General features: G+C 46.5%; 1 protein-coding gene across 4 annotated transcripts in view; it reads left to right on the plus strand.

Annotated features, from left to right (window-relative positions):
* The window catches only part of ZNF653 (zinc finger protein 653), a 161,740-nt gene that overhangs the window by 111,523 nt on the left and 30,165 nt on the right, over nt 1-20,052 (plus strand). For 2 of the 4 annotated variants that reach the window (XM_086962640.1, XM_086962649.1), the window contains exon 8: nt 12,016-12,115. In XM_086962640.1, the coding sequence (XP_086818766.1) occupies nt 12,016-12,115 (100 nt within the window). The remainder of the gene's footprint in view (nt 1-12,015; nt 12,116-20,052) is intronic. The other 2 variants (XM_086962657.1, XM_086962666.1) reach the window with 1 other exon arrangement.

The raw sequence follows: 20,052 nt of genomic DNA on the forward strand, positions 1-20,052 counted from the left end.
GGCTCAAAAGCACCCTGCACCTAGCCGCTCGAGTGCCGCTGGCTTTGACCTCTTTGCCCTATCATACTCCCCCCCCCCCCCCCCCCCCCCCCCCCCACTGGTCCTGAGCAAGTGACCAGGAGCCCAGCTCCTAGAGCCGCGTGGCCTGCTAGCCAGCAGCCACCAACCGAAGGCCCCTTTCCCTCTTTGGATAACATTGGGCCTACCTACCTCTGCACCCGGCCGCCCCTGTGCCGCTGGGACTGAACAAACTGTACTCACCTGTCCCTGGGGGACCCCTGAGTCTATGCCCAGAACCCTAACTTCAGCAACCAAGTACTCGCCTGGAAACCGGTAACTCACTCACCTACTATTGGATAACATTGGCCCATTTTGACTCGAAAATTTTCCATGTGTGCAGTTTTTAAAAATGAAAATATTCCTATAAAATCAGCCAAAGTCTTAATTCGAAAGTACTCCCCTGTGATCAGGAGAGAAGCCAGTACTGTACCTTTCAGCCCAGTACCGAACCGCAAAAGTAATCCCTAGCGGGCTTACTAGTAACTTGTATTTTCTCTACAGGAACCCATTGTCTGCTTTTCTATGAAATTTCTTCTAAGTGTCTACTTTTGAAAACCGCAAATATTCTTTAAAAATAGTACGAAATACTGAAACACAATTACCTACCTGTTTTGAGTTAAGCCCCCAGTACTGGCCCTAGGAGACAAGTGCTGGGTTACAAAAGTAACGCAAACGTACTTTACCTGTAACCTGAATTTCCTCCCATTGAATAACATTGTCAGAATTACCTTGAAAAGTTTCTAAGTGTGAACTTTTAAAACAGCTTTATATTCAGGAAAATTCATCACAGTAACTAAAACGTTTTTGCTAATCTGGTTTCAGCTTAGACCCAGGACTGAATCTAAGATCTAGTCCTGGAACTAACAAAGTAATCCATAACGTAATCAACTGTACTTACCTGTGAAAAACCCATTGAGCTCAATGCTAGCGTGTGTTTCAGAACTGTGTTGCTTACTAGCTATCATGTAATTGTTGTGTGCAAAAACTTTATTGCTCCTCTGCAAAGTATTTACATGAGGGTATTCATAACTTGAAAAGTATATTTTTATACCTGTTGGTTCTAAAAATAAAACAACTATATCTGAGGATATAATAACAATTGGCCTGGAGTTCAGTTCTTGAGTGTGTAAAACCTTTTGCTCACTGAGTGTGGACAACAAATGCTTTACACTGTCCTCTGGTACTGCCTTACTGCTCGACCAAGCTACCATTTTGGAGAGTAAGGTCAGTTCTGACTTTACCTCTGTTATACCTTTGGGTTTGTGGACTCTATACACACTGTACTGCATTATTGTCCAGCATATATAGAGCCACTTTCTCACACTTGGTGATACTCACCTCAGCTTGCTTCTAATAAGGCGGGTAGCTCCCTCATTTGTTTCATCTGTTTTTAGGCTCTAGTCAGTTGCTCTGGGGTCTATGGAAACCTGTACGTACTTCCATCAGATTGTTTAGGCAGTCATTAGTCATCCCAGGGACGTGGCGGTTACCAATGCTGCTGCTTAGTGCTCCTTCGGTTGGTCTGGGAGGGTGTTTGTGCCTTCTCTGATAAATATTGTTGGTATTTGTATAGTACACCGCACCCCCAGGAGGATATCCTAGTGCTGAAGCCGGTGCTGTTTGGACCAAGCTAGGGTCAGGGCTAGATGAAGAGCCAGGTCTTAAGTTTCCAGTGAAGAACTGGGAAGGAGGCTCTGATGTGCTGGGGCAGGTCGTCCTAGGCTTTCTGAGCAAGGTAGGAGGAAACACAACCATTGGATCTGGTTCTGCTTATGCAGGGATTGTGTGCAGGTGGGAGTCTGGCTGAGTAGAGGTGTCTGGTAGGTTTTTAGAAGTTTATGCTGTTGTTGAGGCACGCGGGACGAGGTTTTGTAAGGCTTTGTACGTCTGTGTGAGGAGTTTGAAGAGTGCTCATTTGTGGATTGAGATACAGTGGAGCTCTTTGAGGTGCGGGATGGGAGGTTGAGGATTAGCCTGGCCGCAGAGGTTTGTCTGGTTCTGTGGTCAGATGAGCACTGATTCCAGCATATAGTTTGTTTCCGTAGTCCAGCTTGCTGGTAATGAGAGACTGGGTGACAGTTCTGCAAGTGTTTATGGGGAGCCATTTGAAGATGTTATTGAGCATCGTGGGTGTCTGAAAGCAGGAGATGGTGACTGCACTCCCTTGGACGGTCATGGTGAGTTGATGTCGATTTCTATTCAAAGGGTCTCTACAAAAGTTTTGTGGGCCACCAGGTGAAGTCCCAGAGTGAGGTGTCTTTGATGAATAATACTACATCCGTCTTGTCTGTGTTGAGCTTGAGGCAGTTGTTTTTAATCCATCTAGCGACTTTGGTCAAGCAGGCGTAAAAAGTAGATCTGTTTTGCAGCTTGTTGGAGAGGAAGAGTAAGAGCTGGATGACATCAGGATAGGATATGATGTTGATTCAGACGGCGATGCTGCTGATGTGCAGGGCCAGTAGGTACCAAACAGAGTGGGGCTGAGTGAGGACCTCTTTGGAACTCAAGATAAGGTAGACTGCGTTGAAGGTGAAGTGGGCTGTGCTAACCAGCTGGGTGTGGCGTGTCAGGAAGGAGAAAATTTAGTGAAGCCCAAGATCTTGGATGCTGGCTTCGTGCAGACGATGGATAAGGACGGTGGGAGACTGTGTAAAAGGCTGCCAAAAGATTCAGTAGGATTAGGGCCAGGGTGTCGCCTGTATCCATGATCATCAGGACGTCATCAGTGGTGGCGATGAGGGGCAGTAGCTGTCCTGTCGTTGGACCTGAATGTAGATTGAGTGGTGTCATGGAGGTGTTTGTCAGTGATGGGGTGGTTAGTCGTTTGTTTATCATCTTTACCAAGACTTTTGCTGCGTAGGGTATTAGCAGGGAGCTAGGTCGGTAGTTGGCTAGCATCTACAGGTCTGCAGATGGTTTCTTGAGGAGATGGGGAATACTGTGACATGTTTTCAGGCATCTGAGTAGGTGGGTGTGATGATTGATGCGTTCAGGACTGGGGTGAGGTCTGCTCTGATGAGATCCAGTCCTTTGATGAAGATGTGGTGAGGGCAGGGGTCAGACTGTTTTCATGAGTGTATGACTGCATTGTTGTTGTGGTTTCATGAGTGGTGATAGTGGGCCAGGTGGTCATGGTAGTCCTCTGGGTGTCGGTAGAGATGGGCACGAGGGTAGTAGGGTCCGGTTGGGGCTTGAGCTTTTTGTAGATTTTGGTGGTCTCGTTGATGAAGAGTAGGGACAGCTGGGTGTAGACGTCCTTAGAAGGGGCTATGCTAGTGGAGTTGCTGCCATAGAGGTGAAGTCGTTCACTATGGCAAGGTTTTCTGTGGCACTGTTGGAGCTGCTTTTGATGTGGTCAGTGAGCTCAGCATTTGGTGGCACAGACCTGCTGATAGTACCTTCAAATTCTTCCTTTCTCTCTCACTTGGGTGGGTCATTGCTTGCTCTTCTCCCACACAATTTATTCTTGCAGCCGGGCTTGTTCTGAGAGACCACCACTTCTGACCTTGTTTGCCATCCTTTCACTCTGCTCTTGTCCACTCTCAACGTCTCACCACAGAACTGCCACGATCTTTGCAAGAGATCTAACAGCTTGACTCTGAACTCACCCTTTGCTAGCTGGCATCGATATTATGTGTTTTAACCACCTAAAACAATAGGAAGCAGGGAGATCCGAAAATCCTGCTCCATCATTCTCCTGCTAGCCATGCCCCATTGTCATCAATTTAAATGATGCTAGATACTTTTATTGGATGTTTTTTTTCTGGATGATGCACCCTCGATTTGCCAGATTGCACATCTAAAAATCCCATTCAGGTTGCTCAGGAACCTCTGTCAATAAAAGGAACCCTCCTACCCCTTCCCTCTTTTCTTTTGCACCACTTCCTCGTTTTATTTCAGGACAAGGCAAGCAATTTATGAAAGTTCCAGTGTTGGACACTAAAGTGTTAGCTACCGTAAACTACAATTTTCAAGCATTGGTATCTTTCCCCTGAGACTCTCTCTACTTCCCCTTTGAAACCCTGATTATTTTCTTTCTTACTTGTGCTATGCTTGTCTGAGGTATTGTGGTCTTTAGAAGAAGTAGAGTTCTAAGCACATCTAGCTCATTGACTTCTGTATAAGCCCCGTACCCTAATTTGGATATGTTAAAAATTAAAAAAAATTCTTAGATATTCATTCAAGGCTGCCTCATAGATCACTACTTTATGCACTGTGCTTGGTTCCAGATTAAACTTCTCTCTTTTAGACATATTGACTCTTGATTGCTCTTCCAATAAGAATTCTGTCCTTTGCATTAGTTCTATTCACAAAAGCAAATTGATCTACTCTAATCGATAATTAACCCCACTGATTAATTAGATGAACCCCTTCAGAGGCACCATACTAAAGATGGGAAGTTTTAGTAATAAAACATTACCACAGGATGACTGTATAAACTGTGCTGTAAAGCTGGTGTACGCAGTTCTCTTTTTTTTTTACGCCTCCTCAGAAACAGGATCAGCAACCTCTGGAATTTTGATATTTTTGAATTTTTTTGTCAACATTCATAATTTTGTTTTCTTCATAAATTCAAAGCCACGTTGCAGCCAAAGTCTCAAGGTTTCATGCCTTGTGTGGCCTGCCAATGCATATGTCGAAGTTGTGTGGTTTTTGTACAGTGAGGCACTTGAAATCCAACAAAGAGTATGGAGCCAAGCTCACCGTAACCTCCATGATGTCAGTGTCTTCCTACTGGAAAATAATTTACTCCTGCTCTTAATCACAGAGCCAGGCACCCCTGAGAAAGCATTAAAAAAAAGAAAGAAAGAGCAACTGCGGTTGTTGTTCTTCCGGGGCAAAAAGAGGAAGCAATCCAAGGAACTCAGTCAAAGCTTAACTTATATCTGCATTGGAACCATTATTTTCCAAGAAGTTCCCTGTGGTAAGTTCTGTGGTGACTGAAGTACAGATCTTTAAGAAGATCATCTAGGTAGTGGTTTGACTACACCAGACTAATTTTACCAGTTAAAAGTAGACTGCTTAAAGTTTTGGTAGGGTGGATGGAACTGAAACAGGAGTCACTGTGTTTTTTAGATGAAGTTTGGAGTTAAAAAACACGAGAAAAAATCCTGATCCAAAAAGTTTATTGATTTGGGCCACTTTCATGCTGGAAGATGATGTCCACGCCCCTTGAATAGTATTTCATTTCTAATTACCATTTACTGTTGAATTAATTATCTTGATCACTTTTAATTTTCTTCAATCTGTTACTCTTGACTCATTATGTAGGGGAAGAAGACAAAATAAACCAGAGTTCCTGAGGGCCATAAATAACTTAACCGTTAAGACTGCAAATGATTCTTGGTGATCACACTATCCTGGTTTATAAGAATATACATGCATATCATCTAGATTTTATTTTGCAGACAGAATACATTTTTTATCTCCTATTCAATTACTTAGCCTACAGTAAGCAAAAGTCCTATACTTTTCTCAGATCATACATCAATCTACCTTCACCTTGTGTTAGATACTCCAAATTCTGTAATGAAAGAGCAGATGCTGTTGTTATGGTTGATTCTTGCTGTGCAGTCAGAGTTCAGGTCTTAAGAAGACATAGCAGGGTTGGCCACTAGTCATGGATATTTGCATTGTAAATAGAACCTCTTGCAACTGCCTTTTGTATGGATGAGCAAATAATTCCCCCAACCCCTCATCCCCATCCCAATCCCACCCCCATCTCTGGGTCAGTCAGCTTTAATTGTTTGCCTGTTATGCTGTTTTGTTACTTGAGGTGTATAAAATGTAGAGCATACATTCGAGAGAATCCGTTTAGGAAAATAAGTGGTTTTAAGATCAGCTGTCAGTAGACCTGTGCTGTTATTTAATACATCACTAAATATTTTACCAGCATTATTGCGGGTGGGTTCTTCTTTAAATCTTAAGTGATACTTGGGTATATTTCTTACTGGATATAGAGAATTTCTATCAGCTGAACATTATTCCGTTGCTTGAAAGGTTTAATACCTTTTTGACCAATAGCAGGCTGTCACGTTATTCATTACGGAAATAGTACTCTGATTCAAATGTAAATGTTGCTGTCAGAGGGTATCTTTCCATTTATGATGCCATGAAATATCAGGTCGCTGAAGCATTGGACACACTACTAATTCAGAAGTTGTTTAGGGGAGCCTTCGGGAGGTAAAGGTCAGGCCTTGTGAACCATCCTTTCCTTTCTTCAAATCATTCTCCTAAAAGCTTAGTGATACATGACTGTACTGCCACTTACAAGGGTGGTTACCTTTCCTTTCTATGCCGAAAGACAGGGAATCTTATAGGCTCCATCATTTGTGTTCGCTTCTAGCAGTCCTGCCCTAAATTGCACAACTCCTTGTGATATACTATCATACCTTGGGGGAGATGGTCATGCTGGCAGTGTCATGTCTACCTGAACAAATACTTAAACACTTTTCCTAGCTCTGTCAGGACAGTACGCACACAAACCGGTTTGGTAAGGGTGACTCCAGGTCTCGTTAGGGGACCTCATTGGTGCTCCTCAAAAGACATTCCTGGATGAGGACCACAGGCTTTACTGGACCTGTCCAGACCGAACTGCTAGATATGCAGTCTGACTGTCATTGATTTTTCAGTGACAAAGCAGTTGCTTAACTGGGGCTGGTAAAGAAAGGTAGGGACCTGCCCAATTTCTTGGTTTAACTTTCCTATCCATGAGTTTTCCTTGCCAGTTTAGGATATGCCATTGATAAAGGCACTAGTTGAGAGTCATGCAAAAGCAGACAATGTTGCAGCAGCAACAGCTGCTTACATACCATCCATCTAAGGGTAGAGGCTAAGACAAGGGGCCGCACCCTCCAGCTGCTTCATACTTGTCTTCCGAAACGGTCTGTTTGATTAATTGGTCCTACACAATGAGACACTAGTAGGGCCAGGCTTGCATTGCAATGGGAAAGGATACCCTTGGACAAGAGTCATCTGGTTGTTCTCTGCAATTCATAAACAACTTCCACTTGTCTTTTCGATTTCAGCAGTCCCCCAACCCAAGCAAACTTCTTAATGAAAGAGGTCTCCTCCCTTCTAGCTAGTGCACAATACAATTTGTTGGTATTGTGTATTGGTATTGTGGTATACTTATAGAGCGCAGCCTGTCACCACAAAGGGCATCCTGGCGCTTTGAACCCTGATCTAACAACAGCTTCAGCAACTAGCCTATCCTCGGGAAGAGGTGGGTTTTCAACGCCTTTCTAAAGGCTGGAAGAGCCTCAAGGCTCCTAAGAGATAGTGGCAGAGAGTTCCAGAGTTTGGCCGCTGCTACTCTGAACGAACGGCCACCCATCCTCACTCTCTGGAAGCGCGGGACCACTAACAGCTTGGATGACGAGGAGCGTAAGGCTCGGGCTGGAAGATACCAAGCAAACATTCTCCGCAGCGGGATAGGTCCCAAGCCGTGGATAGCTCTGAACACTATACATGCGGCTTTGTAGCGGACCCGGAGATGAATCGGCAGCCAATGGAGATCCTGTAATGCTGCTGTAGACGAGCTGTAGTAGGGGCGGGACAGAGCGAGTTTGGCAGCCAGGTTCTGTACCCTTTGGAGCTTGCCCAGTAGTGTTACAGGGGCATCCAATAGTAGTGCGTTGCAGTAGTCGAGTCGACTTAAGATAGTGCTCCGCACTACTTCGGATCTGGCTTGCTCAGGGAGGAGAGGTAGAACCTTACGCAGCATCCGGATAAGCATCATGCACGTGGACGTGGTCTTGTTTACGTGCAGATCCAGCTGTAAATTAGGCCCAAAAGTGACCCCCAGATTACGCGCCGAGTGTGCGACTGACACCGACTCAGAGAAGGACGGGGGCCAGAAATCGTCTGGGAGGTCCCTGGGGATTCGGTCACCGGAACAGTGCAGAACCTCGGTTTTCGTACCGTTGAACTGTAACGAGTTCAAACGGAGCCAATCCGCTGTGGCCTGCATACATCGGTGAAAAGTCTCCAATGGGACCGCACCCTGTCCCTCCAGAGAAAAGACCAGCTGGGTATCATCTGCATAGTTAAATGCAGAGATCCCAAAAGATTTAATAAGCTGGACTAGTGGGCGGAGGTAAATGTTAAAGAGTATAGGGCTGATGGCTGAGCCCTGCGGTACTCCTTGTCCCACTCTCCGCTCCTCTGAACTGAAGGGAGGGAGCGACACACGTTGTTGACGATTATCCAAGTAGGAAATTAGCCAGTCCCTAGCCTTGTCTTCAACTCCACACTCTTCCAGCCTCGCTATCAAGGTTGGATGGCTGACCGTGTCGAACGCGGCCGACATGTCGAGCAGCACCAAGAAGGCTGCCCGACCACTGTCGACTCGCGTCCGCAGATTGTCAAGCACGGTCACTAACGCGGATTCCGTCCCATGAGCTGGGCGGAAGCCAAATTGCGTCTCATCCAGCCAGGTGTTTCCTTCCAAGAAGTCGGATAGAGTGCGGGTAACCAACTTTTCCATGATTTTCACTGGAAAAGGAAGCAGAGAGATTGGCCGGTAGTTGGAAAGACAGGCAGGGTCCAGCGTAGGTTTTTTTAAAAGCGGAGATACCACTGCCTTCTTCCAACAACCCGGTACAATCCCTGTTTCAAATGACTGGCAGCAGATGGAATGTAAAGGCTGGAAAAGTTCCTCCTGAAACAGCTTCCAGAGTTTTGGCGGAAGAGGGTCAAGAGGCGAACCGGATGAGATCGTAAGGGCCAGACTGCTAAACTCCTCCAAAGATGGCAGGGGAAAGCTGCTCAGTAGGGGTCGACTGGCCTCTTAGGGGGATTGGAATTGGTACTCAATGTATTTCCTAAGCCCCGAGCATGGCAGAAGTCTGTGGTCCATTTTAAACCCGATTCCTCAAGGCAGGAAAGAAATGAAAAATGATTATCTGTCAACACATCTTGTCGGCCTTTCAGTTTCAGGACTCTGCAGTCTAGCTGAATTTGCAGAATGCTTATTTTCTAATACCAGTACATCCATAACGTAGACCCTTTCTCTGCTTTATTGTGATGGACCCATATCTCCTTTTTAAAGTGCTGCCATTTGGATTATCCTCTGTAGCTGAGAGCTCACAAAGGTGATTTCACTTGTGGTGGACACCCTTAACATGCAGGGCATTCATGTTTACCCTTACCTAGATGACAGGCAGTATAAAGCAGATTCTCTGCAGAGTGCACATCGGAGCCCTTTGCTGATAGCCACACGTTTAGATAATCTTTTGGTCAAGAAAGAAGAACCCGTTCGGTCACAACACCTTTGGTATACCAGATGATTCTGAATACTTGTCAGTTGAGGGAGTACCCATGACTTCGGTCCACCCTAGTGACAGATGCCTCCTAGTATGGCTAGATTTTGTACCTGAGCCCTTTTCTCTCAGTGTCTAGTACTAGAAGGTACACTAGATTAATTTCAGTCTGCTGGATTTGAGTACCCAAAAGCCTTTTGGCCTAAACGACAAAGGGTGTAACTAGGTGATTCATTGAAAATCCAATAAAATATCAAGTACGCTATAATTTCTAATATAATTGTGGATTGGGACATCAAATGTCCAGTAATTGTCAATCAAGATTTCCCAATGTGGCTATCAGATCCAGTCAGAAGACATTAATAGTGCATGATAAGCAAATACATAATGGTGACCCACTTGCCTTAAAAGTGGCAGTTGGGTATTTCCAGAATGTGAAATACAGAACCAATCAACAGTATTTCATTAATAAATAGCATCTTTTTGCTGAGCTAGCATGCTATGCAAAATCACGAGTGCTGTCTATTGATCATGGCTTGAATAGTTCACAAAATTTCATGTATTTCATTTTTCAGCCCTCACTTTTATTGGGTATCATAATTGGGTAAAACAAAATGTATTCCACAATTCCACACTGTCTCTGCAAGTGTTCCTATCTCATATATATAGGGGAAGAAGTTACAAGTCTTGATGAGCTAAACGTGGGCATGCATTACTTTTAAAAGAAGGGAGGCGTGGGCTCACTACCCCAGTGTCTGTAGGCCACCGAACTCTGGTATTGGTATTGGTCTGAGGATAGAGGAATTAGCGTGCCAGCAGCTGATCTGGAAAAGAAAATAACATAACCGTAAAGTGGACATTCTGAGGAATTTGGTCGCCAACCAGCTAATTCCAGACAATCTATACAGACCTTTGTGACTTCAGGTTCTCCAACTCCCACCCCTGGGTACACCATTTTGCCATTGCTGCAGCAAACAGATAGTGCTATCCCTGTGCAAGCCTCCGCTGCCCTTTGGCAGAGTTTGCAGTATAGAAATACCACATATATACATTTCTTCCCACCTACTGTCTAGACTAGAGGATGTTATAGTGATGATTTTTGGCTCAATTCTCTTGATCCATGTCCTCTCCATGGGCTTAGAAAATCTGGATGGGACTTACGTTACCAGAGGTTGAGCAGTATTTGTTCAGCTGCACATCACTTCCTGTGGAGTTGTGCAAGGAAGTTGTAAACAGTATCACATAACAGCTAGCGCTGGCAACGCCCCTTTGCTGGGAAGGTTCCTGATCCAATCTGGTTGGTGCGAAGGGTTTCATCTATGTAGTATGTGAAAGCTTATGTTCTTAATGCTGCATAAGAAAATGTTGCTAATTTTTAACATTGGGTCTATAACTTTTGATCCGCCTAAATTTGATAATCGTTGCAGCTTTCTCACCTGATCAGGCCATCGTTTTATACTGTCGGGTCTTTTAGAGAGTTTTTTTTATTCAGTTGGATAGTAGCAAGTTTGGCCTAACAGAACAGAATTATGAGCCCGTTTTCACGGTGTTGAAAGTGCTCATGAGTCCTCACAGAAATCGGTTGGAAGGTGGATGCAAACAGAAGGGGGATTACACTAAAGCTAAGAATGTACCAGAAATAGTTATCCTTGCAAACACCAGTGTTGCAGTTGATTATTTTTTCATAGATCCTCTAGTAAGCATGAATCTTTTGCTGTCACAGCTTGTAAGTTAGCCATACTAAGTAGACTTTGCATCTAAAAACTAGCCTGCTGAGAAGAGATGTAAATAACTAATGGTTTTCAGAGCTCCACAGGCATTGTGTTGTGTCAAATGTTTGTGGTAGCATAAGGGCTCTACATCTCTTGCATCTCTTCTTCCATCTTTCCGTTTTGAAGAGACAATTTTCCTTAAATGTACAATATGAGAGAACTCTTTTTTCCTAAGAAATTGGAAAGTTTGTTGTATCTTCATAAATAATGGTAGTGAAGGCCTATACGTAGTCTCAAAGGGGAGCACCCACAGCTGACCATTACAGTTGTTAAACATATTAATACGGTTGAAAAACTGTCTGAGGATTACACAAAATAATTGCGAAGCCATCACATCTACAGATAATGCGCACACTTATCTCTTGTACACATCTTCTTAGGCAGTTTTCCTTTAAATTAACTGTGAATTATAGTTTTATTTATTGTAATGCTTCTGGACCAGTTTCGTAATGATTAAATCTATTATGTATTTTTATTACATTTAGTGACCTGTATGATTTAAAGCAATTTTGGATGCCATTCAAAAAAGGTTTTATCCTCTGAAACTTGTTCTATAACTTCTTTCTAATGCTTTTGAATGAGAATACATATAAAATATTCATTCGTATGTGGTCAGGACTAATCAGAACATGCTTCTGGGAATCTGAAATCAAGGTTTCTTCTTGAAGTGCAACAGAATCCTGAATCTGTCAGTCTTTGACAGCACTTTCGTTACTGACAAGCAAACTGATATTAGGTTTGGGGAACCTTGAAGGGGTGTCCTACATATACTTTGATTCAGGTTGTGTTATAAAAAAAAGTTAGGACCTTGAGGTCATTTGTACTAGGCGTGCCTTCTGCTGATCGTTACCACTTAATTGATATGGTGATTAATGACCTGTACAAAAAAGTGTATAATTTTCTCTTTTTCCCCTAAACAGGTGTTCGAGAGTTCATTTGCGAGACCTGCGGGAAGTCATTCAAAAGAAAGAATCATCTAGATGTTCATCGGAGAACTCACACTGGTGAGACACCACTGCAGTATGTACACTTTCCTTTTTTCCCTTTATTTTTTACAGTTTTTATAGCACCAAGTTCACAGAATTAGCGCCCTTTACATGGAACATGGAATAAAAGTAAATACAGAAAACAGGTCAGGTTCAACTATGATAACAAAATGAGTGCATGGGAAATACTGTGTGATCTAGTGGTTATCTACTTATGATTAGTCAATTTGTACTTTAGTCAAATGCAACGGTCTGGAGTTCAAATAAGCTGTATGCGAAACCAGTGAGTTTTTTAAGACTTTCTGAAAGAGAGAAGCTCTGTCATAGTCCTTAGAGTTTTGACAAGATAGGTCCACTGCATGGAGGACCATGCATGAGAAAGAGTTTTTCATGGGTAAACTTGTTTACTTTAGTATTGAAACACATACTTGAATCATTCCCCGTCATCAAGATGGGAGTCCCACAGGACCTCATAATAGCAATGCAATGTTAAACATTGAGAAGAAAGACCCTAGGCCCTTCAGTTCTATAACCTATCCTAGTCATTTTTAAAAAAGAGACCAAACTTAGGTTTAAACCAATCAGTATGACCTGCCCTCTAGAATACTCCTGTGATAAGTTCCGGTCCCTCAGATTTTGTTCTGCACATCATGTAGTTATACCTGTTCTACACTACTCCAAGGAATTCCAAACCTTTTTTCCTGTGATGATAAACAGAGTTATCATTAATAACAGTTAGTCTGTGAGTGGGGGTGAGTGTCTGAAAAGTTTCAGTGCTTCGTCCATAATCTCCTTCTGTTTGCTTTGTTTGCCCTAAATTGGCAGGGTATGCCCAGACGTGGGACCCTTGCTCGCTTTGCCACTGGATTCTAGATAGCCTGGCTGATGAGGAATGTTATCCTGAAACCGGTCCCAGGATGCCTGTTTCCAGTCCAGGGAAGTCCTGGCTTGGCAGTTGAGGCTAACCTGTTCCCATGAGGCACAGGGTAAAGACTGATTTGCATAAAGATGGCTCTGAACTTGGGTGGCATAGTGAGCTAAAGGAAGATGATGGATTCAACCCAGATCTGTGACTAAGAGTTAGTGTCTGAAATGTTTCAGTGCTCCGTCCATCATCTCCTTGTGTTTGGTCGATATTCTTGACTACCCATCCTTAATCCTCTGTGTTGAAAATGCACAAATCTGAAAGGTTGTCGTCTTTCCAATGACTAAACAAACGGATTGGAGCGCACTGCCAAGGTTTACTGAGGAACATAACTGTTTGGTAAGGAGTGTGTCTATCAGGCAACTCACAGGGATAAAAGGCAGCTCGCTGAGAGGAAGAACAAAAACTTCCCAATGGAAAAAAATCAAGAAAGGTGGTTGAAAAAGAACAACTGTTGCAGTTACATGAGAAAAGACAAGCCCGGATTTTAGGCGCCGCAGGAAGCAAGGCATTTTAAAACAAGAGAGAGACGAGAGGTAAATACTGAGGAAGGGGGTGTAAAACATACCAAACAAGCGGGGCAGCGCAGCTACCGCGAACGCGCTAATTAGAAACATAATCACAAACAGATGGCGCCTCTGCCCGCTCCTGCAAGCTGTAGACCGTGGGCGGATACATTTACTGGGAAAGGTGGGACATGCCTTCGCCTTTACCCAGTTGCGTGCTGTCTTTTTTTAAAAACGCACGCAAAGCCCAATAGAAATAATGATGTTAAAAATGTTGCGCGCGCAAGCTTGTGAAAAGTCCAGAGTGATTCCAAGAGGTCCTGCCCCTAGAGCAGCGCGTGTGTGCAACTAGGCTCGACCAAAAAACGGATACTGATACAGATAAATCATTGGGCACACTTCAATATCGGAAATTGCCCTTTCGAGCTAGGGGAAGAGGACTTCCCTCCTACAGAGTAGGTTTCCAACAATATCGTTACTCATATTCAGCTTCCTCTCAGCAGTTTAATTCCCAGTACTCAATGGCAGCCACCACAAACAGCCTTCTACAAGCCAGCTTGATAAGGCAGCGCGGGACACCAGTGGCTAGGTGGAAGAATATCTAATTATATTCAACGCTGGCAAGACATATCAACAGACCAATGGGTCTTAAACCTTGTTCAATTTTGACCATACATTAGAATTTATGTAGCCCCCACTACCAACTCCACCTCAAGCATCCATTCCGAAACAACTAAATCTTCTCAAGTTTGAGGTAAAAACCATGCTCAAGAAGGGGGTGATTCCATGCAGGCTCGGAAGGACTCCCGAAGCGAACCTCTCGCCGGTCCCAGAACCCCTACCGGGGCGGTGGGGGTGCCGGCCCATCGCAAGAGCAGCAGAGGCGAGATCAGGAGGGAGCGCTTGCGGTGGCCGGTGCTTTCCGTGAGGACTTGCACAAAATCTCTATTGACTCTGAGGACAGTACTATCCACTCAGACTCCGAACATAGTGCAGTCCTGTTCCCCACCATCATGCCCAGAGCAGCAGACGACTTGATAGATAGCTGAATGTAGAGGTTGAGCCACAGTCGCTTGGGGCTATTGTTGTGATCATTTCTACTATTTCTGATGTATGTCTAGTGCTGAAGAGACTATTGTATACTTTTGATGTGTTGCTTATGATGTAAAATGGTCCACTCCCTTGTGATGTATAGTGGGGCTTGATTCCATGACTACACGCCACGATTGTATATCCGACATACTCAGGTGAGCTGGGGATTTGTGCTATTGGTTGGAGGGCTCCTTGACACTCATGGTTCAATATAGGAATGTGTTCATACTACGCCTGCCACCACATCTACACCCCCATGGGGTGGGGGAGTACCGTTGAGCTGTCGGGTTGCAGTCCCTTTAGAGTACTATGGTCAGGCGCAAGACTGGTCACCTCCCTCTTAGCGTATGCACAGTTATTTGTTTTGTATTTCTGATACACCATTGTTGGGCCCAGCACAGTTTAGGCGCTGTGCCGGCTTTTGTTCCAGTTCTGGGGAAATGGGACTCCTGGTCAGATCTGCTTGGTTACTTGGCACGGATGAGAACAACACGTTACACAAGGGAACATGGCAGGGACTGTTAATGCAATAGGATCATACAACCTACTCACAAGGAACGTGCGGGGACTGGGAGCAATTCAGTAAGGGCACCAAATTCATGCATTTCTTCATAGACGTCAAACACACATTGCGTTCCTTCAGGAATCCCATCTCACGGATTCTGAAACGCAAAAGATGCGGAAAAAATGGAGGGGACATATTTATTCTACTAATTATTCGGCTTTCGCTAGAGGGGCGACTATCTGGGTGAGTCATGGGGTCCCATTTGTTTAACTTGAGCGCCGGGTGGATAACCAAGGACGATATATACTAGTGAAGGGCACTCTTGACGGCTCCCTGATGGTCCTAGGAAGCATTTATGCTCCTAACTTTGACCAAGATCGTTTTTTGAATAGGCTGGGTATGGTTTTGGCGGACTGGGATGGGATCCCCTGGGTGTTGGGAGGGGATTGGAGCGCAGTGCTGGACACGGGACTAGATAGATCACACCCTCCACTTCAGGCTTCCGCTGCTAGCAAACTGGCGGAACAATTCACTACTTGGTCAAATGAGTGGACACTTTCCGATGCTTGGCGATGCCTTCGCCCGAATAACATGGAATACTCCTTTTATTCTCCGGTGCACAGCCTTCATACTAGAATAGATAGGTTCCTGTGCTCCAGATCCATTATCACAAAGGCTCATGAATCTATGTACCTGGCCAAGACCTTTTCCTATCATAGCCCCTTAGAACTTACACTTCGCTGGGGTATGGTACCTACCCTAGTGCCCACCTGGAGATTGCACCCACACCTGCTCGAGGACGCTCCCTTCTACACAACCTTTTCCAAAACTATTTCTAACTACTTGGATGAAAACTGGAATACAGCTTCCTCTAATCTGATCGAATGGGATGCTGTGAAAGTACTGGTTAAGGGGGGCGACGATCGAACAGTTAGTAGAATCCAGGCAGGAGGTACATCAGAGATAAAAATACGTTGAGGACAGGCTACAGACACTGGAGAGGGAGGCAGCCCTTGATCCTGGAAAAGTGGAGGCGTTGCAATCTGCCCACATAGACCATGCTGAAACGCTAGTGACATTGCAGACGATAGACTATAGGGCGTACCTTCAACGAAAACACACTGAGGCAGATAGATCCGGTACACTGCTAGCCCGCTTCGTAAGGGATCGACCTGACCAGCCAATTATAACCAGTATTCGTACCCAGGCGGGAGATTTAGTCACTACACAAGCAGAAATAAATACGGCATTTCATGACCACCTTAAGGCACTCTATGCACCCTCCGCCCCAGTAGACAGCGCCTCGATTGACGAGTTCCTACAGGCTCTCCCTTTCCTGGTGCTATCAGAGGATATACAGAAAGACATTGACGGTCCCATTACCCAACAAGAGATACGTGTAGCAATTAAAGGTCTGAATCGAAATAAGACACCTGGGATGGACGGGCACCCCGTAGAAATTTACCTTACTTACTCAGAGTCCCTAATACCTGCGTTGGAGCAGTTTTCATGGTGGCATTTGAGACTGGCAGTCTGCCTGACTCCACCATGCAGGCATTGGTTACGTCCATACCTAAGCCGGGAAGGGACGAGTTGGAGATGTCCAACTATAGACCCCTCTCATTGCTCTCCACTGAATATAAGATTTTAAGTAAGACCCTCGCTAATCGTATACAGTCACACCTCCCCACACTTATTCATCGGGATCAGTGCAGATTCCTCCCAGACCGCAGCACTTCTCTAAACACTCGGCGATTACACTCTGTAATGACGGGTCCCCCAATAGATCTACCCCACACGGGATGTATAGCATCAGATCATAGACAAGCATTCAATTCCTTATCTTGGGAGTTCATGTTTGGGTCATTGAAACGGTTTGGATTCCCAGATGACTTCCTTAAGTGGGTCCGCCTATTGTACACGTCTCCAACAGCCAGGGCCCGCACTGGTCGCGACATCTCTGACCAATACACCGTTCACAGAGGCACGAGACAGGGATGCCCCCTGTCCCCATTGTTGTTCTACTCACACTAGAACCCTTGGCCCTGACCTTTCAGATGTCATTGGACCGCCTGGGCATCTATATCGACGGAGTACATCACCTGATAGCTATCTATGCGGATGATATCCTCTTCTACTGACGAGATCTGACTGCTGACAACGCTCCTCTCCCTGCCATATTTGCAACTTTTGAACGGCTATCGGGCCTGGCAATAAACCCTGCAAGGTCAACCAGTTTCTTCTTCCGAGAGATGCCACATCTAACTCGCCTGCGGTTAGGCATTTACTCTATCCCAGTAGTCCCCAACACCTACAAATATCTTGGTATACAGGCTTATAGAACACAAGAGGATCAGATAGAAGGCAATATTCTATGGACAATAACAAGGCTCCGTACTAGTGTTGGGTTCTGGTCTTCCCTACCCTTATCAGTGATGGGCCAAATTGCCATTTAAAAAATGGTGATGCTCCCTCGCTTCTTATACTACTTTGTGAATCTACCGGTGGTCCTCCCAAAATCAATTTTTAATACACTGAATACCATTTTGATTAGTCTTATCTGGGGAGCTGGCCGTAGACGGATCAGCCTTCAGAAACTCCAGTTAGGGACGTCAATAGGCGGTCTGGGGAACCCCGATTTCCGAGGATACTACTACGCTAGTCCGCTTCAGTGGCTATCATACTGGACTGCGGGCAAGAGTTTACAAGATATTGGATTCACACCGCAGAGGCTGGACCGAGGAAAGCTTCATTCTTTGCTTCTACCGAGGGCTCGGATCCCCCCAGACTGCCCCCCCTGTTAAAGACTGCCCTGTGCTGCTGGAAGAAGGCCCTATCGTACACGTCTGCAGTAACACCGTACACAGCCATTATCCCTACATCACAAGGGAGACTTACATGAACCAGACTGCAGGATTGGATGGATAGTGGGGTGGAGGAGGTGGGAGCTTTTTTTGGAGATGGTACTCTGTTGGACCATGACTCCTTCTTGCAGGCCACTGGAGCACCACCACGTCTGTATTTGTTACACGCCACAGTGACACATTATATCTGAAAGAAACCGGTTAGTATTAGATTCCTTACCTTAGAATATCCCCAGGCGTCAGACTGGATCCGGAAAGTTTTGAGTAGCAGTACCCCTGCACGTCGGTAGGCGTCGTCCGCGGCTCCGCGTCCGTCGTCGTTGGCCCCGTGATGACGTCGTCGGAGTAATTAGACGCCGCTCTCGCGCACTGATGTCAGTTCCTATTTTTTTCCACGCCAGAAAGCGCCGATACGGAAAAAGTGATACCCTAGTCCCTTTTTCACTAAACTTTTTCAAACATTTTTGATCTTGTTTCGAAGTCGAACGACTCCGACGATGCTGGTAGGGATGCCGGGGTTCAAGCCTTGCGTCGACTGCAACCAACTGATGTCGGTTACCGACCCCCATCGCCAGTGTCTTCATTGCCTGGGGCCCGACCACGATGACAAGTAGTGCCCCGGCTGCCGGGCCTTGATGTCGAAGGCTAGGCGGGAGTGGTACCGCAATCGCCTCGAGCTCCGGCAGTCGGCCCAGCGCCATTCGAGGTCCCGGTCCGGAAGGAGGTCGAGGGACCGGTCCCGGGGCTGGAGTCATCACGGCTCGGAGGAGCGACACCACACCTCGAGCTCCAAGTCCTCAGTTAAGAGGCACAAGAAGTCGAAGAAGCGACATCGCTCTTCGACCTCCCCCTGACGCCCGCACAACGCGGCTGGGGGAACGGGCGACACCGCCCACGCGGCTCCGCTGGAGCCGCGGGCGTCGCGGCCTGCTCCATACCCGCCGGTCCCTGGGCAGAATGCGCCACCGGAGGAGATCGACGCCTTCCTCATGGCCATGAGGTCACTCACTCCTCTGTCGGGTTCCGCGGCCCCAACTGGGAGCCCAAGCAGGCCGGGTGCTCCAGCCCCGGCGCCGTCGGGTGCTTCGGCCCCGGCGCCGTCGGCGACTTTGGTCCCGATGCCGCAGGGCCCCACTGGATCCGGTTCCGGATCCCGGTCGTCGCCGGTCGACCTTACGACCTCGTCAGCCCCTAGGGTGTCGCCTCCGGCGCCGTCCACGGACGGCGTCGTCCCCGGTCCCCCCCTCGACCCGGTTCCGGTGTCGCTCGACGCTGCTTTCTACGCCGATGGAAAATTTTCTCTTCTATGATCCGGTCCCATCATTTGAACCTGAGTACCAGGAGATGGGTGACGAGGCGGATTGGGAGGGTCTGAGGACCCTCTGACCCGTGAGGACCAGGCAGGTGAGCTAGGGGATGCCAGTGAGTTGGACACTTCGCCAGACACTGGTTTTTTCTCCCCACCTACCGTGGCTACGGAGCAGGGGGCTGCCTATAGTGTGGTGTTGACGCGGGCAGCCAAGGCCTTATCCCTTGAACTCCCCGGAGCCAATATTGCCGTTCAATGAGACCTTGTCTGACGTTCTTCTGGGCACCTGGTCCAGGCCCGCTACAGGTTCCCCTGTAGATAGGAATGGGGCCAGACGCCACCCCCCTGCTCCGGGCGACCCTTGCTTCCTGTCCACCCACCCCTCTCCCGAGAGCCTGGTCATCCAGGCCTCTAACTCCCAGACCGCATTCCCGACGGCTCCCCCCGATCGGGAATCCAAGAGGTACGAACAGTATGGTAAGAAAATGTTCTCCTCACTGAGTTTGGGGTTGCGGTCAGTTAACACCGCGTGCCTTTTGGGCTGTTATACCCACTCTCTGTGGGACACGGTCGCGGACGTGCTGCCACAATGTCCGGAGGAGGCCCGGACTAAACTCGCCCAAGCCCTTGCGGAGGGTCGAGATGCGGCATGGTATTCCATCCGATGAGGGGTGGATACAATGGACTCGCTGGGCAGAGCGATGGCAATGACGGTGGCGATTCTTCGCCACGCCTGGCTGAGGTCCCCCAACTTTTCAGCTGATGTCCAA

This window comes from Lissotriton vulgaris, chromosome 1_1 (assembly GCF_964263255.1).
Source record: "Lissotriton vulgaris chromosome 1_1, aLisVul1.2, whole genome shotgun sequence".
NCBI classification, from domain to species: domain Eukaryota; kingdom Metazoa; phylum Chordata; class Amphibia; order Caudata; family Salamandridae; genus Lissotriton; species Lissotriton vulgaris.